General features: G+C 38.8%; 1 protein-coding gene across 8 annotated transcripts in view; it reads left to right on the plus strand.

Moving 5' to 3' along the window:
- tenm2b (teneurin transmembrane protein 2b) overlaps positions 1-19188 on the plus strand; it is a 249536-nt gene that overhangs the window by 187155 nt on the left and 43193 nt on the right. For 7 of the 8 annotated variants that reach the window (XM_067375177.1, XM_067375175.1, XM_067375180.1 and 4 more), the window contains 2 exons: positions 596-834; positions 18236-18358. In XM_067375177.1, coding sequence (XP_067231278.1) covers positions 596-834; positions 18236-18358 — 362 coding nt within the window. The remainder of the gene's footprint in view (positions 1-595; positions 835-18235; positions 18359-19188) is intronic. The other variant, XM_067375179.1, reaches the window with a different exon arrangement.

Consider the following 19188-nt stretch of genomic DNA (forward strand, 5'->3'; position numbering starts at 1 on the left):
TTTGTGTCTGATAGTCATAATCTTATGAATTATAAAGGTTTGATGCAGTCCAGGGTTATTCAGCGTCCTACTGAATCTTAGCAAGCACAGGGATTTAACAACAACAAAAATCAATTCTCTCTGCTGAGCAGTCGATTGGAGTTGTCTTTATGATGCATTCAGTCTACACTGCTAGTACACAAAGTAGTAGTCTAATGCCTAATACTTCTTAAATGAACAGAGCTGTGTTAAATGAGCCTCATTTAAAGCCATTATGTACAAATTGAACTCCTGGTTGTTAGAAAAACCACAGCATTAGAACGACATGAACAACATGAGCTTCTGGAAAATGTGAATGAAACAAGTAGCCTTCTCCTCAGAGTTATCCATTAAACAAGCTTAAACAGGCCTTTTTTTAGTCATTCAGCTCATTAAAGGAGATTTTTTTATGAGATTTATCAAAGCCCAGTAAAGCCGTGGGCATATTGGCAAATTTCCAAACGTTTAGACTAGTGATACTGTAAGATAAGAAAGAGATGTGCCTTCTGCTGGCATTAGTTCAGATAAACAGCTGAGTCATGTTAAAAATTGTTCTTTTTTTTCTTTCTTCTTGTAGGCACTTTCTTTTCAAGACACCATCTGGGAGCACTCCTCTGTTCAGCAGCTCTTCACCAGGTTATCCCTTGACCGGTGGTACCGTCTACTCCCCACCACCCCGACTCTTACCCAGAAACACATTCTCCAGGAGTTCCTTTAAGCTGAAGAAGCCCTCCAAATACTGCAGCTGGAAATGTGCCGCCGTGTCTGCGATCGCAGCCGCTGTGCTGCTGGCCGTCCTGCTGTCTTATGTCATAGGTATTTTCTTCAAAACACTGTTCTTTATAAAATCACTATGCCGTACCATACAATAAGTCTGGTACTTCACTAAAGCATTGTTCAACAATGTGTTGTTGCAAATTCATAGTTCATAAAATTACTTGGTCAGCATAGGCTTCATTTTGCAGACTGCGCATGTCATGTGACTTGCCATCATTGTTTGCCATGGACGAATATGCAACTGGGATGTACTAGAGAGGAAGCATCTCCAGTTGTATAGTAGGAGTTTTCATGTCATTAGTAGATATTGATGGCAAAACCTAAATGAATGGCAATCTGCATTTCTGGCAGAAAACGTCATATATTTTTGAATTATTTGTACATAATATAAATAATAATAGTGAGCTAAGCTTTTGCTACCCTAGTGAAAAAAATACTAAAATGTATTTGAAATACATTTATTTTGAGTATACTACAAATACATTTACATATATATGTGCTAAATAAAAATACCTTGCAATTGTACTTTTGGTATATTTAACTGGTATACTTAAAGTCTGCTAAATTGGAACAACTAATTTTGTACTTAATGTTGTTTCATAGTGCTGAGGTCCAAATAAAGATATACATAAATATATTTGATTGTACTAAAGTGGAACTATTGTAAGAATACTTTAAATACACTTTAAATATCTGGCATTTAAAGACTTAATTATAATTTTATATCAGTAAGTCTTAAGTGATATGTCAATTAATATGTTAAAGGGATAGTTCACCCAAAAATGAACATTATTCCATGATTTACTCACCCACAAGCCATTCCAGGTGTATATAACTATCTTCAGATGAACACAATCTGAGATATATTTAAAAATATCCTTAATCCTCCAAGGTTTATAATGGTTGTGAATGGCAGCCCAAATTCTGGAGACATAAAATAATGAATCCATACAACTCCAGGGGGTTAATAAAGGCCTCCTGAAGCGAATCGATGCATTTCTAAACAATGTTTGTCATGTCATAGTGTCGAATGTTGTGTACTACATCACGGAAATTAATTTGGATTACCATTCACAACCATTATAAACCTTGAAGGACTAAGGATATTTTTAAATATATCTCTGATTGTGTCTGAAATAAGATAGTCATATACACCTAGGATGGCTTGAGGGTGAGTAATTTTTGGGTGAACTATCGTTTTAATAGCTTTGAAGTATACTTGGTATGAAATAAATGTATTTTAAATAGATTTTAGTACAGGTTTTTATTTTATTTTTTTTTTACTAGGGTATTTTTTGGCATCAACCAGTCTTAATAAATGTGATTAATCATTTTCTTTGCGCTGTCACGTCCTTGAGGATTTACACTTGAGGCATGTAGGAAAAACTCACTTGTTACTTTATAAGCAATTTATAATTCATCACGATGCAAACAGTGATATTTAATTCACATTTTATAATTCAGTCATGCATAATTAGGTCCTGAACTGAATTCATGGATCCTTGATGGATCATTTATTGCTGTCTAAACAATAAGTCAGCAACCACGGCATGATAAATCAATTAATTTAATTAGACACTTCTTAAATGTCATGAGCACAAGTTAGTGTAGTTAGCAGAAGGTTTTCTGGGCAGTGCTCAGTGTCCTCTAGCACACCATGGCCTTTCAAAGCTCAAAGAATGACCCTGAGATGACTCGCTCAGAAGAATGACATTTATCACGAAGAACGAAGCGCTTCAAAGCGTCTTTGATAAACCATTGATGTGTGTTATTGTTGTGGTACAATTGCGGCAAAGCAAATACCCACGCAGAGGGGCGGAAGGAGCCTCAGCATGTGGACGTTTACTTCAGACGGCAATGTGTGATTCATCTGCCGTTTGATATGAGCTGTGATTCGGATGTTTTTGGGGAAGGAGGTTTTGGTCTTATCAAGGCATCTCTCTGCAGGGAGTGCTGCTTAGTTTCAACTCTAAAGTTCCTCTCTTTTTCCTAAAAAGGGGTTACTGTAGGTTAAGTTCTTAGTAACTGAGCAGCGAAAAGTTATAGGGTTTTCTGATGCAAAAACAAACAGACAGAGAACATGTTTTGGTGTATTTTCATTGCTGAGAGTTGCACTTGAACGGTAAGAAAAGGTGGCACCGAAGGTGAGGCAGAGACTGCGTGCCGAGTCCGATAAGAGTGGGACCCTTTCCAGCAACACAGTCAACTGTAAATGTCACCAAGCACCTTGAGTTTGCGCCAGCCCGTGAGAGAGTTGCACCTTTACAAAGCAGTAAAAAAAAAAAAAAAAACAGCCGTCTGTCTTTTCTGCTCGAATAATTCACACATTTACATGCTTAACATCTCATTTGTCTTTCTTTGTTTATTTTGCAGGAGCTTTGGCTTTGGCCTTGTTTTTAGTTTTTGTTCACATTGCAGAGCCAGTTTTTGCATCAGTACCTTCAGAGTTTTATAAACCCACACTCACACACAATATTTATGCTCAGGGTACTTTTGATGTGAGCGTGTTTTTAAATGAAAGTGTATTTGTGTGAGTATCTTGTGTGCAGTGGCCTGTAAAGAGTTCTGTAAACTATTCCAAAACCTCAGGATTTTTTGCCAGTACAATGGGATTCTTAATGCGTATGTGTGGCTGGTCCACTGAGCTGTAACCACCCAGTGAGCAACGCTGTTCTTTGCCTGAATCGCACAGGTTCTTGAAAGTTTGCACCACACTTCACACAACACCCTGCATTTGAACACACACTCAAGCCACAGCTTGAACCCAAAAATTTTGAACAGTAGTGTATTTATACTTTTACTATTTTTTTATTTTCTTTTTTTACTTGAAGATTGTTAGATTAACATTTTCTTGAAAATGGCATTAAAGTGCCCCTATTATGGATTTTTGATGACCTGCAAAGTTGTAAAGCTGAAAGTGCATCATAAGTAAAGTTATTGTCTCTTAAAAGACAGAGTCGACTCTGAACCACTTAATAGAGTCGTTTATAATTCGAATCCCATTTCCGTGAAGTTCACACATCACAAGTTAACAGATTTTCATAATGCCTGCCTACGTTCTGCGTGGACATCCCGTGAGAACTTGAACCCCTCTCAAACTCTATAGCTCGCTAGTGTGGATAACATGTCGACAAGGCGCTGTGCTCTGCGCTGTGAAAGGAAATTCTGTTTATTTTCACTACCAAAGGATGAGGCTGTGAAGAATCAGTGGTTAAAGTTGGGACAGTACCTGCTTGATTCTTGCTCCTCAAAATCACAACCTGTAAGTGTGATTAATTATTTATGTATATATTTTATACAGAGTGTTCAAAATACATATTGTTTTAGCTATATTGTGTATGTCTCCAGCTAACTCATGTTATTACTGTCTTACTGAAATACTTCGGCTAATCAGAGGTGACTCACTATTACCTAAAACTGTGTCCATTAATGCAGATTGTCTGTCATTCTTAATACTCTGAGTAATGATAAAGGATGGAGCAAGATTTGTTTAACAAACTTTAATATTACGTCAGTCATTCATGTTAATGTTAGCACTATTATTGATACTGTTAATAATACAGTTCCCACATGTGCACCGCAATAAATTGGAAATACACACATCGGTTTGTTGATTGACATACACTTGTTAATGCTGATGGTGAGGAATTACAGTTGCAACATCTCATGCTGAACGTCAAACTGAGTAGCATATCACCGAGAAACGTCCTGCTCAAGTCGTCTTTACAATGGAGATTTGGGTTGAATAACTTCTTCCAATGTTTCATCATCTGACGCGCTCGGATTGATATGATAAAATCAACGGAATCATTACTGTCTTTACAGTGTGTACAATCACTGAGCTTTAGGAAGCTCTGGAGCTGTAAGCAGTAGACCAATCACAACAGAATGTGCCATCTGGCCAATCAGAGCAGAGTAGAGACTGATTCATCCAACGAGCTGTTTGAGAATCATTGAAAAGTGTGGTGATGTGAAATGTATATTATGAGAAAATGAAATTGTTTTTTGATCTTTGATGCATGTAAACCTGTTGTAGGAGACCTCCTAAAACAGAATTAGGAACCTTTCAAATAGCATAATATGGGCACTTTAAAGATCTTCCAAACCTAATGAAACCAATGAATACATTTCTACGAATCTGGCACATGTGCTTTAAACTAAAACGAAAATATTTTATTTATTTAAATGTATTTTTAAATGTATTTATTTAAATATTTTACTTTATTTGAACCCACTGGCTGCCAGCCGATAGTTGTTTCTTTCATGTTTTTCTCTGTCAGTGATATAAACCAGCTTCAAAACATGTTTTTGAGCATAACATCCAGTCCGAGAATTCCAGGTGTGCTCCCATTCAAACCCAACATCTCAGTGCTTTGTCCACTGCTCACTCGTAGCCTAATTACAGTGTCAATCTCTTGGATGGCTGTTCCTGAGAATGTTTGTCTTGTCATTCTTATGTCAGAGGCAGCATCCCCTGAGATCTGGATGCAGGTTGCTAGGAGACAGGTATTGCGGTCTTGATGCCGGAGGGTTTGGGGTTCTGCGGGGCACAGCGGCTGCATCTGACTGCCATAAGGCCACTGTGACTAATCTAGACTAATTGGTATAAGATGATGAAAGAAGCAGATGAAAGAAGGAGAGATAAATGATGGATGTCTAAAGGCTAAGTGAAGTATTCTGCCCCCCACCTTCCTCCTCACACACGTGGATGCAACGGGTAGCGAGTGATTTGTGTTCTGAGCATACGAACATTAGCCATAATAAAGAGTCAGGATGACCTGAATCCCTCAGGAAACAGATTTGATCACTAGATTAAACAGTTTGCTTAAGGACAGCATGAAATGTTGACAATGCCCTTCCATATTGTGACAGGTTTTATTGGATATTATTTGTTAATGCAAAAAATAAATATTTCATAGGTGAGTAAAGTTAGTACATTTTCATAAAAGATTATGGAAAAACTATGGACCAACCTGTCATTTCGGTCTGGTTTATTCTTGTTTGGTGAGCCCTGACACTCCTATTATCTTGTCATTGTGAGCATGTGGTTTTGAGGGCCATACACCCTCACCAGTTGTTTGTTCGTAGCGTTCGGTTTTGGTTTGGTTTTGGTTTCTAGTTTGGTTTTGGTTCTGTGTCAGGGTTTGGGCATTCATGCTCCATGTGTTTGAATTTTGTTGTGAGCTCACAGCTTTTGCTCATTCTCCGTGCTCTCTGGTCTCATTGTGTGAGCGTGCAGTTTCGAGATCGCTCAGGCCGTACGCTCTTCTCTCTGCGTGTGTTGTAGCACGCGGCTCGTGTTTACATTGGCCACGTGCTTTCATGTTGGAGATGTTTTGTGCAGTAGCAGCCCCTTGAACGTAAATTTAGGTATGGCTGATTCTGGGTCTTAGCGCTAGTTAATGATAAACATTTTGTAAGATTTGTATTCTAATCACTGAACACTATTCTAATGCAGAACACTTTTGGCAGAAATTGTGTTATTCAGCCTGAGGGTGGTACTCCAATGTTGACTGACAGGCTTAAAGTATACATGAGTAACGACACGCATAGAATGCTATCTTAGAATTGCCTCTGAACGTTGTATTAGAGTGTTACAATTTGTGGAGGAATTCCATTGAGGAAAAGAAAGTAATTTCTGTATTTTTCAGCTGTTTTTCCTTGCAGCCTTCAGCCTTTGCTCAAACAAAGCCACTGCATGTCCTGCATTGTTGTCTACTGTCCCTTTCTTCTTCACCAGAGAATGATGTCGATCGCTAATTTCCAGCACATATCATGCCTATCAAGTAAGCGTACTGTTGGCTGTGGAAACGCAAGCCAGATCAGAGTTTACCATCCCAAATCATACTGTACTGTGCTGATAAAGTGGACTGATATCGTCTTGGTCTGGAATGAGGTTTACGTATGGTAACGTGAAAATAAGCGAAGCAGTCTGAAATCTGCACCAATGGCTCTCAATTAGAGCTCGCTGCAGTTCCGTTTTTCCCCACAGATTTACATTGGAAAATAGTGGGGCGCTGTGGAGCAGGGGAGGGCTCCGTCACCTGCTGCCCCTCTTATTATCATAGTGCATGCCTGCTGAAGCCATCCATTAAATTTTTAGTATAGTCTGCTGTTGTATGACTTAAAGTAGTCCAGAAACCCCAAAAATATTTGTTGCAGAACGCTGAACACATATACAAATTATTATTGTTTATATAGAGGTCTATGTTTTGGATGAATATTTTGATGGGCTCTGCCCCACTTGCCCTTACAGACGAGCCACAGCTGGTTATGTGTGGACACACAGTCAGCGAGAGCTCTCATTGGCTGCGTGTTCATGTCATGTTTTGTTTGAGCACGTGACTTGTGATTTTGTTCACTGGCCATGTGCTTTTGTTGTTGTCATGTTTGGTGTGAACACAGGGCTTGTCATGTTTGTTTCTAAGTGCCATGCGCTCTCATGTCTATTGTTTTAACCCCGCTATCTGATTATTCATTCATTTGCCCCACCTGTCCTTCTTCATTTGCTTTATCTGCTTTTATTCTCCCTGTGTTCTCTGTCCTGTGCCAGTTTGTTGTCATACACTCCTTGTGTCCAGCTGACCGGTCCTGTTTTTTGTTTTTTTGTTTTTTTATTACAAATAAAAGGCCCATCAACTTTGCACCATTGAGTCCTCACCTCATCTCTTTACCTCAGCCTAACATAACCAACATTCTGTGTTATAAACACAACATTTAATGGAAATATGAGACTCACTGAATGTCTTTAACTACTATGTACTATAATTTAATGAATCATTTGATAAAAAAAAGGACTTGTGTACATTCATGTTTTTACATTGTACTTTTATTAAAAGAAAAAAAATAACGCCATGTTAATTAAATTATGTAATTCCGTCTAATCACACTGTTGACCCTTCCCTTATACTTTAACCCACACTTAAACCATAAAAAAAACATACTACCAAACCTGTCCCTATAACCTGACCCATATCCCACCTCATGCTTTCATGTATATCAAGACTGTAAAGATTTGTTGAATAACTAAGATGCATGTAGAATCAATTCGTAATAGCGATTCTTTGAATCGATTCTATGAATTGTGAGGAGCCTTAAGATTCCCATCACCTACTGTTGAATCATGTACATTAAGATCAGGATTGTGAAATAATATAGTAGATAGTCAGTTTTGATTTCTTGTTGATTGTAAATCATCTATTCAGTTGCAGAGCGATGTGAGCAGGAAGTGTAATGACTCACCATACCAGCTCCTGCCAATGCAACAGTGACTTGTTTATGAAAACAGGTCAAGTCTCCGTTAGGTCTACGGTAACACACTGTATGTCAGTCAGAATGAGTCATTATGTGTCCATTTACCACTGCTCTCTGTCAGCAGGGACTGTCACCTGCCCATTTTATATTTGTCCTCACACACACACCCTGGGAGCCTGGTGGCATGCTCCTCTGCCCATACGGGCATGCAAACAAACACAACAATCAGTCACACACCTACACACCCCGAGATTTTGGAGATTCTGTCTCGTGGAGATAATATGTTCACCAGCCAATCTCTAACTCGCAGCCCTGTGCCGTCTGCCTGACTCAAATTGACACACTCCAGCATGCATGCCCGAAGCTGATTAAAATGACACTTTTCATTTTTTACTTTCACTTTTATATTTACTTTCCCTACATTCTGTGTTTTTCTGACATTTGCTTAATATTAAAGCCACTGAGTGACAGGGGAGTGAAATAGAGCTTTGCGTGCATACGCTCGGATCGCAGGACAGAGATCGTGGGATCCCCATCGTCACTCTATACCTGCGATAAAAAATGCTGTCAGTCAAAGCATCGGGCTTTCTGCTCGTGCATAGGACTGAGAGAGGGAGAAGAGGTGAATTTGCTTGTGTGTGTGTGTGTGTGGTAATACCGTGGGGAGTGATTGTTGTGCTCTGAGTATTTGACAAGCTGAGTGGAATAGATTGGATCCATCTCGTCATGCCCACGCAGGAGGTTCAGGGAGGTGTGTGTGTGTTAAACTCATAGACCTTGCATGCCTGAAGCAACATCCTTGATTTTTTTTTTTTTTTTTTTTTTTGAGCGCATATGTGTGTGGCATTATGGGACAAGTTTTATCTAGGGATTGGAAGTTTTCCCAGGGTATTTTGGGAGTTTTTTGGTCAACAGTCAAGACTGAGTGAGCTGATGTAATCAGAAGGAGCTGGTCCTCAGGGTGCGGTGGTTCACTGTAGCCTTTCATTTATATTCATAGCAGCAGGACTTGTGCACCTCGAATCAAAACACACATCAAAGCTACACAGACACTCGAAGGAGATCAGCAGCATTGAAAACAAAGTTTCACCTTCAGGGAGAGGCTGATTGTGTGTGTGTCTGCTTTTGAAGGTGATATGCAAGGCCGGGGTGTTTTTTGCTTTTGCATTCCTCTTTCTTGGTCAGTCAGAGAGTTTTTAGGAAGTTAGCTGGAAACTAGAACTACATGATCTGGTCAGAAATCATATTGTAATTATTTTGCAATAATAGAATTACAGTTTTTTTTAGTGCAAAAACTACAAAGAATATTTATTTGCATTCATGCCAACTGCGAATGTACTCCTCTACCTTCAGAAAACTGCTTTCACACCAAAGAAACCTAACTTTCAGTTGCATTTTCACTTAGACTGTTATTTTTTGGAATAGTTTATAGTTTATTTTATACATATATATATATATACTATAATAGTAATATTTATAATGAATATTAGAGTTTTGTATATATTTTACATATTTTTTATTTTATATAATATTTCTGCTGTAATTTCTTTACCTGCTTGCCACATTATTTTGGAGGAACCCCAGAGTATTTATTCTTGCTGTGAAACAAACCACTTGTGTGGAGCTTTTACAAACTGAGAGCTGCTCTAAAAACACTTGAGCCCCATGAATGCTTGTAGTGTATAATATACAACAGGCAAGACAGAGTGCTGCTCTTTTACTTTGAAGCGTGCAGATTATAGATTTTTTTAATTAAATCACTGCCTTTTCCAGTATAATAATTTCAGTAGCCTGCAGTGTAATTTTTATTGTATTTTGACTCATTGTGCAGCCCTTTAGTAGACATTAAAAAAGTCTTCTGTAACATCAGGTGAAGATTGCTGTGAAGTGAGGATGAGTTGCGTCAGGTTGATTGAGGTACAACAGTGTGTGTGTGTGTGTGTGTGTGCATGCATGTGAGTTCCACGGGGACACACTTGCATGACTGTTTTCATTCACACAGCTCATTCAGGTAGCAACTGTTCCCGGACAAAGAGGGAACGATGAAGCTTTGGAGCTCCAGAAATAGTGCTCCTGCCTTCTAGTGAGCTTCCCTCTCATTGGGCTCACTGGCCATCTAGCTGTCTAATGGTCCTCCCACCCTTTATATCTGTACTTCAAAGTGGCTTGAGATTGATCCCACAAAGTGGGATGTGCGATTTATTTGCTTTTTGCTGGAATGGTGCCCATAGGGAGCAGCCTGTTTCATCCGTACATATCCCTCATGGGTATAAATGCAACACAAGGCCTAATAAATAATGAAACGCTGGGCAAATATCAGTAGTTTGTGATTTGAAGTGTTTGGCCGTGAGCCATTTTCCAAAGAGTGGCAATATAATAGTTAGTGGAACTGGATTTGCTGGCTATGTAAAGTATGATTTTGATTTTCTGAAACATTGGTGTACCACAAATGCACAGTTATGGACTTCTGAGCCAATATACTGCTTCATATTTTGTTTAATACATTTTTTTACAGTAACAGCAAAGAAAAAATGAAGGAAATAGGCTCAGGAAGGCTAAGTCTATTTCCTTATTTTTTTTTTCTTTGCTGTGTGTGACAGTTACTTTTCAAATGTCCTGCACATTCATCCTCCTCTGATACTGGTGCTCAAGGTGTAAGCATGTCAACTTTGATCATTTGAGGATGCATCGATTTTTTTTTTTCTTGTGGCTGTAACCCTGAAGAGCAAGATAAAAAAGATTTGTAAAATTGAATTATTTAAAGCCTCTCCCTAAGTCTATTTACATTTATTTACATTTTTTGCTATGTGTAACAAGAAAAAATAAGGGGGGAAATCCTGATTTTGTTTTTATACACAGCAAAAAAAAAAAAAAAAAATGGTAAAAGATATAAAAATGCAGTTATTTGAATATGCATTGTTGTTTTGACAGCAGAAAAATGTAGTAGTATAAAAATATATTATTATTACTATTATTATTATTATGCTTAAGATGTAAATTTGAATGTATTCAGTAAACATTTTACTGTAACTTAGTCCTAAATGAGAGGGAGGCTATTCTAGAATGGAGCTCTAATCTAAAAATGTCTCAGGTTGTGCAGGTTACCTGGTTCCCAGAGAGGATCGAGATGCCGTGTTATGACATTAATGCTATGTAAAATGCATGCTATGCTAATGCCCGAAAAATGCATAACCAGATTCTAATTGTCTAAAGGAAGGCATTTCAGGCTTTGCTGATGTCAAACCAACGCAGCTTCTTGTTCCCTCTCAGGGAACTGGGTTACATATGCAACCTGAGACGCTTGCTTTTGAGTGGAACCCAATGCTGCATTATGACGTTAACGCTATGGGAATGTTAATACCCATATCGCCATACTGAGGCAATGACTGAACAAGGTATGTGAAGTATGAAGTATGCACAAACTCCTGGCCTAAGAAATGGATTAACTCAGAGGTCAATTCTGGGGTCAATCCTAAATTACAGTAATATACATGTGTAAAGGTGTGTAAAGGACTAGCCCGCCACAAACACAGCCATACAAAGGCTCAAATGATAACCAGTCAAAAAGAAATTCACACAATTTAATATCAGTGACCTTAATACTCAGAGGCGAAGCATACCATGCACCTCATGACTGGCCAGAACGATTACTTGGCCTAGCGGCCGGAAAGTTGAACTAACTCAATAGGACCTGAGACCTTAGGGTTGAGTCCAAATCCAGACTATAAAACTTTATGAATGTGTGCAAGGACCACTCTGCTGCAACACAAACATCCTGTAAGGAAGCACCCTTGGATAAAGCTTTTGAGGTGGCCACATCCCTGCTGCAGTGGTCTCTAACACCTAGAGCAGGGGTCGGCAACCCAAAATGTTCAAAGAGCCATATTGGACCAAAAAAAAAAAAAAAAAAAAAAAAAAATCTGTCTGGAGCCGCAAAAAATTAAAAGTCTTATATAAGCCTTATATGAAGGCAACACAGGCTGTAAGTGTATATTAGCTACTAGCCTACTATCAAAATGACTAAAGTTAAGTAGGCTACAAATACATAATGAGGTATTCCCGAGGTATATATTTAAAAACTGCTGAAAATGGATCACTGCAGTTCACAGAAACAGCTGGACTCCAGGCAGAGAAACATGGATTTGCAGTTATCATTTCGTGTCAGATTGTTGGATTTTGAGGTAAAATCATTCCATATATGTTTTATTGTTATATATTATGTTGACAAATCATCCATTAAATATTTTCCATCTTATACTCTGCATAATTGTGTGTTTTAAAATAAACACTGACAAAAACTATACTATAAAACTATATATGTTTTAGAGCTGGACAACATGACGATATAACATTGATATAAGTAATTACGTGAATTTAAACCTACCTATATTGTAGTTATATAAAATATTCACAGGCAGATTTGCTTTATGTATTTCCCCGGCGTCGAAATCAGGAACATATAATGTCAGGAAACACGACTCTTGGCTACATGTCAATATCCATGGATTTGGTTTATTTGGTAAGAAACACTTACGAGTCCAACCTTTATTGTACTCGCATTTTCGCAGTTTCCTCTATTAAATCCAGTCACACAGCAGGTTCTTTTGCCACTCAGTCCAGCTGAGGGAGCGCGCTTTCAGCGGGAAAGTGACGTTGATGCATACCCTCGCCGCGCAGAAACGTGTGTCGCAGGCTATGACGCAAATCTTCATTGACAGAAATGTTGAAATTTAATATTTTATACACATTTTTACAGCATTGAAAAATGTTAAGAATGTTTGTGTAATGTTTTTCCTCCTACAGAAACCATATGAAAACAAAAAATATATTCCCCCCCTCATACATTTTTGAAAAAGCTCCAGGGAGCCACTATGGGGGCGCTAAAGAGCCGCGGGTTGCCGACCTCCGACCTAGAGGAAAAGCTAACCCACACACCTCATAGGCAAAGGTAAAAGCGTCCACAATCCAGTGGTATAGTCGCTGCTTGGAGATGGGGGGACCTGTCCCCCGAACTCCAAAGAAGATAAAAAGCTGTTCAGATTTACGCCACACCTTTGTGTGATCTACATAAATCCTAAGAGCCCTGACTGGACACAAAAGCCTTTCTTGCTCTGGTGAATCTAAAGGTGAAGGAGAAAAGGCTTGAAGGATGACCGGATGGATGGCCATGTAGGGACGTTACCTGGCCTTGAGTGTAGAATCACTTTAACCAAACAAGGGCCAAAATGTAGACAGGAGGAGGCAACTGATGAGGCTTGCAAATCTTCTACTCTCTTAAGTAATGTTAGAGCCAATAACAGAGCCATCTTAAGGATTGGAAACTTCTCTGAGTGAACTTCTGATAGGTCTCAGCCATCTGGCACCTTGGAGAAAATGAGACACAAGGGGATTCTGCCCCACAGAGGCTCCATTAATATGATTATGGCATTCAGATATAGCGGCCACATATCCCTCAAGTGTAGCAGGTGATAACCCTGCCGAAAGGCGCTCTTGCAGAAACTCCAGCACTGAACCAATTGGGCAGTGAACCAGGTCAGCATGATGCTGTGCACACCATGATTCGAAGAGACGCCACTTCAGGGCATAAAGTTTTCTGGTAGATGGAGCTTTAGCATTTAAAATGGTCTCAACAACCTCAGACAAACCAGAGTGGACAGTGAGTCAACTCCTCTTTCATGGGTTAACCCTCTGCTCTTGAGCCAAAACTGAAACTTCCTCGTGCAGGAGCTGACATTTTGATGCTGACCCACTAGTTCTCTCCACCTGGCTAAAATCAGCCAGTCATCAATATAATCGAGTAGACATATGGCCGGGAGTCACAGAGGAGCCAATGACTTCGTAAATGTACGGGATGACAGAGCTAGGCCGAAAGGCAGAACCTGATACTGGTAAGCTTCACCCACCGAAGGCAAACCTTAGGAATTGTCTGTGTTTATGCAAGACCTCTAGGTGGAAGTATGTGTCTTTTAGGTCTATCGTGTAAGTCTGTGGAGTACGGTTCAGAGCTTTTAAGTCTAATATTGGACACAACACCCCCCTCCCCTCCATCCCTCTTGTTGACCAGACAATATTGTCTGTAAAAGCCAGACTCTCTTAAGGGAAGAAGAATATGCTGGCCAAAAAAGAGTTTAGCTCCTGTGCTAGCAATGGAACCTGTTCTTGTTTTACGAGTGGGAAGAACGCCAGGGTAACCACCTCTAACAACTCCTCAAACACTTAAGATAACTGAGGGGCACTCGCAACATCAGCGCTACCAGTCCTCATAACACACAAAATGGACTTTTCACACACATGTGCAAACAAACGGCTTCCTGAAGACAAAGCTGATGACACATTTTTCGGCCATCTATTTAAGGTCTTCGTGACATACTGTAGTTATGTCACCTGACCTTTCTCCAGCCAATGTGATTGGCTTGTTTTCCACACGTGCTTTACAGTAAAAGGCAGCTGACAGACAGCTACTCCTTGATCATGTTAATTAGCGTGTGTCTTCTGTACTTCGTGCACCCGATCAATAATAAACATTTAAGCACATGATATATTGTCTCTCTTGATTTGGAGTGTAAATACTTTTAGCCTCTGTGCAGCCTCTTAGCGTTTTATTCTATGCAGAGCAAAATCGTAATACAGTAATGGACTCAAACAGACATTCACGCGTACCGTAAAGCCTCCAGAGACTTTCCACAGAACACCTCAGCAGCACGTTGACCAGGCATAGTTGTTTCATAAAGCTGACACCACTATCTGTTTAGTGTCGTCCTCAATTTCCAAGCATCTTTCATGCTGTCAAAGGTAAGTCAGCTCTTTTCTCCAGTCATTCTGCAAGCGTGAGCTCACGAAGGAGATCAGCTGACTTACTCGTGGCTTAGTTTTCAGGGCCATGCCTGAGGTCAGAGCTTCACATGCATTAGCTCGCAGCTATCACATCAGCAGCACCTTCATATACTGTACACGTCTATCAGGGGCCCCTTATGAACCGCCAGTGGTTTTGAACAACACACACACTTGTCAAAATGCATTTCATTCTGAGTAGGAAAGTCAAAATACATGCACTTCATATAAATGTACTGAGTAAAATAATGCAGGAATATCACTGATACTGATACTGTCTTTCAATTAGTGCAGAGTATTTAGTTTGTCTGACCAACAGATCTCAAAATCAATATACAGCCAGATTTATTAATGTTTTTGAAAAAAGTCTCTTCTGCTCACTGTAAGGCTGCATTTATTTAATAAAAAAAACTGTGATTATTATTACACATTGAAAATAACTTAAAATGTAATGTATTCATGTGATGGCAAAGCTGAATTTTCAGCATCATTACTCCAGTCTTCAGTGTCACATGATCCTTCAGAAATCATTCTAATATGTTGATTTGTTGCTCAAGAAACATTTCTTATTATTATCAATGTTGAAAACAGTTGTGCTGCTTAATATTTTTGTGGAAACTGTGACCCCAAACCTTTGAACAATAATGCATATTTAATATATATTTATGTCAAATATTGGATCTGTGATTAGTGTAAATAGGATCAGATAAAAGCCCTAATTTTGACCATAAACTGAACATGTGCATTTAAGCATTAGTTCAAAAATGCATTACGGTTCTATTATTGAAATGGATTGCTGAAGAAAGAGTTCCACTTTTCCAGTGCTGCTGTCAGCACCAACTCAGCTGGTACAGCTCAGTGAAATAAGCTTTGCAGCTCAGATTTCATTTTCTCAGTGTGCTTTTAAATCCGAGAAGAACTCCAGACTGAAGATGCAGACTTACTCAGGCAAGACAGGGGAATACTTTTGTCATCTGTATCCCCGTCTGTTCTCTCACTCCTTCACTTTCTTCCTGTTTCTTTCTCTGTGCTTTAGGTAGGTAATATTATTCATCACTTTGAAGAGGTGAATTATACATAGAGATTACATAAAGTGAGATGCAGCATCTCATGAATTTCACATCTAACACATTTCCTCTTAATAATTAATGCTTATTTCACATGCCGAAAATTAGTTTTTTTTTTTGTTTTTTTTTTGAAGATCTCCTCCAGATTAGATTAGCAATAAAATAAATAAATAAACAAATCACAAATAACACAAATAAGACGTGAGACCAGTGTGTGGCCCTTACCTGACCCTTCACCATGCCCACATTCTTCCACAGAGGATATGAAATATCAAGGTACTTGTGCTGTCAGAGTTTTATTCTCTTGATGGATGCTGAATGAACCTGTAATATGTAAATTAATGTTATAATTATTTTAATTGTATTTATTTATTCCACTGTTATTGCGGTTACTGTTGTTACTGTTAATTGAATATCGTCTGTTGACAAATAGTTGCTTTATTAACACATTTGCAGCAAATGAAAACTTGTAAACATGCTGTTTAAATGGCTATACATTTAAATTCACGAGGCAGTGACATACTTCATATGAATTCACATGGATTGTTAAATACCTTTGAAGCTAAAGGGTCAGATGTTTTGAGAGATAAAAACATCCCCCCCCCAACCGCCCCCCCCCCCCCCCCAGTCTGAACAAAAATGAAAAAAACTTCATTATCCAGCTGTGGTGAAAATTGTCATTCATCTACTTTGTAATAAAAGGCTTTAATCTCATTGTGTTGACCACATTTGCTACATTAGAAGATAAACTAATACAAAAATGCTATTCGGTGATATTTAAAGGTTGAGTGATTTTTCTTTCTTTTGTGATTGAATTCAAGAAGCTGTAATATATGTGGAGAACAATCCATTAGCCTTTCAATTCATTTCAATGGCTCAATGGTGCTGTTGCTCTATACTGTATGCAACTTGGACATCTTCCTTAAAGAGAACTCCAGAAGCATATGACTGATGACTCTTTATTATAAGGGGGAAACATACATAAAATTAATTCTATATATTTAATGAAATGTAGTGAAATTAAATATATAATATATATTAAATAGTTGCTTTTGTGTGGCAGCTTTGAATTCAACCAATAGCTTGCAGAGGAATAAAACATTATGTTAAGAATTTCTCCACAGTACTGCTTAGTGTGGCAAGATGTTTTAGGTCAATGTAACAGACCATCTCTGTCAGCGAGCACTGCAATGAAATAGACGAAGAGAAAACAGGAGGGATGGAGGACACAAGAAAGGTGAAAAGAACAATGAGTGAGTGAGAGATAAGGCTGATTAGAGGATAGAGAGATAAGATGAGGAATAGTGCATGTGGGACAATGGCTAGATGGCATCAGTGCATCTGACAGCCTGAAGGAGTCAGCTTTTTCTTTTGACCCCTCTACATGAGAGCGATAACGCGCCCTCAGATGTACAGTCTGGAGGTACCAAAAGACTGAGTTGGCATTGATTTTGGGTGGATGAGATTGAGGGAGGGATAGAAGAACTAGGGGGCGGAGGTGAGGTGTTATGGTTTATACTGCGAGCGTCAGCATTTTCCCGCAAGATTTAATGTGTATGACTGCACTTGTTTTCCCTTGGGGCATCTCATCTGTAATTTCCACCAGCACATCACAAAACTAACTTTCTCTGATCATTATCATATTTCTTAAACACGACTTGACATATTTGAATATTGCATATCGAGTGATCTCCATTGGAGCTAATCAGTCTTTGCAAAGTCTTGGAAGCGCTGAAGCACTGAAGCACTGATTATAGTACATATGGGGTGCGGAGAGAAGCAGGCAGCAAGCCAAAATCTTCTCTAGCACACACACACACACATAAAAACAAGAAAGTGTTTAAACTGGCTTCAGTTTATTTTTTGTCCAAGACAATTTTCTTGTCCTCTCACACCCTGTTTTGCAGTATCAAGATAAGTGTCATTTCCTTTCTGAAATCTTATTGTGTTGCATTTGACATTTTGTTTTGCTCATTTGCCACCCGCTTCCGTGTGACATACATCTACGGCGAGTTTAGTATTCCTGGAGTGGTTTGGATTAAACCTGGTCCAACTAAACCTGTCTGGGCACAGAGCCCAAACAAAGCACAGACTGCAGTCAAAGTGTCATTTTCTATAATGAGTGTATTTGTATGCTAAAGTCACCTCTGTCAGCAAGAGTTATAGTTGTTGGGTGTCGCAGGCTCTCAGCTGTCAAGACGTGTCATCCGTGTATACATAAAGTAGTCGGAAGGTGTAATGTAGTGTCATGTTCTATTTTTTTTATTCTCTCTTTCTCTCCCTCATAGCTCTTAATCTGCTTGGCTTGAATTGGCGGCTGAAGCCCACAGAAGGGCATCTGGTGAACACTGGCCTCAGCATGAGTATTCCTGGCATTGGCGATGTGGCAACAGTGCCCTCCGGAGGCAGAGGTAAAAGCAAAACACGTGCCAGAACCCTGAAACAAGACAATGTGAAATCCAAATCACCTGATGACATGAAATGCAAACCCACTGATAACATGAAATCCAAATTGCCCTGTTTACACGTCCATCGTTTTATCATGCACAATTCATGAGTATTAATGTTGTTCTAGTGGGGTAAAAATGTATAAGTTTATTTTATAGTTATCATAATTCTGTCATTGTAATAACTATGTAATAACACAATAATTACAATGTAATAATGGTTAAAATGTTTTCCAGCATTTTTTTTTTTTTTTTTACCAATTAAAAATAAATTATGTAATAACTTAATAATAATTAGTCACCATTGGCTTGTTGTAATACCTGTTAGTCTTTTTAAGAATCTTCTGAGCCCAACCAGTGATTGTTTTTACTGTATATTGAGAGAGTACATTAGTGTAAAATCACAGTCTCGTGTGCCTTGTTCTCACGGCGACCTTTGATAAACAGGGTTATTTAGATTAGGCATTTTGGATCTCAATAGAATTAGTTAATGGTTCAAAGCTCTGGCTACTCACAGTGGCTCAGACACAAAGAATCTCTCTGTCTGTTGTGCGTTCACCTCAAATGATTTATCATTATCAGTGTCAACGCGTTTAGATGATAACGACTGTCACTGACCTTTAGAGAGTGTCGGTATATTGATGTTCTTCACACACAGTACAGCTTCTTCTCCCTTTAGATCTCTAAAATAGTGCTTCTTTATGGAGGACACATAGGTGCTAATATGGTTTTAACTAGAGAGTGTCTGTGTGCACAATCCTATTTGTTTTGGACGTAATACTTTTTTACATGGT

The sequence above is a fragment of the Chanodichthys erythropterus genome, chromosome 22, assembly GCF_024489055.1.
Source record: "Chanodichthys erythropterus isolate Z2021 chromosome 22, ASM2448905v1, whole genome shotgun sequence".
NCBI lineage: Eukaryota > Metazoa > Chordata > Actinopteri > Cypriniformes > Xenocyprididae > Chanodichthys > Chanodichthys erythropterus.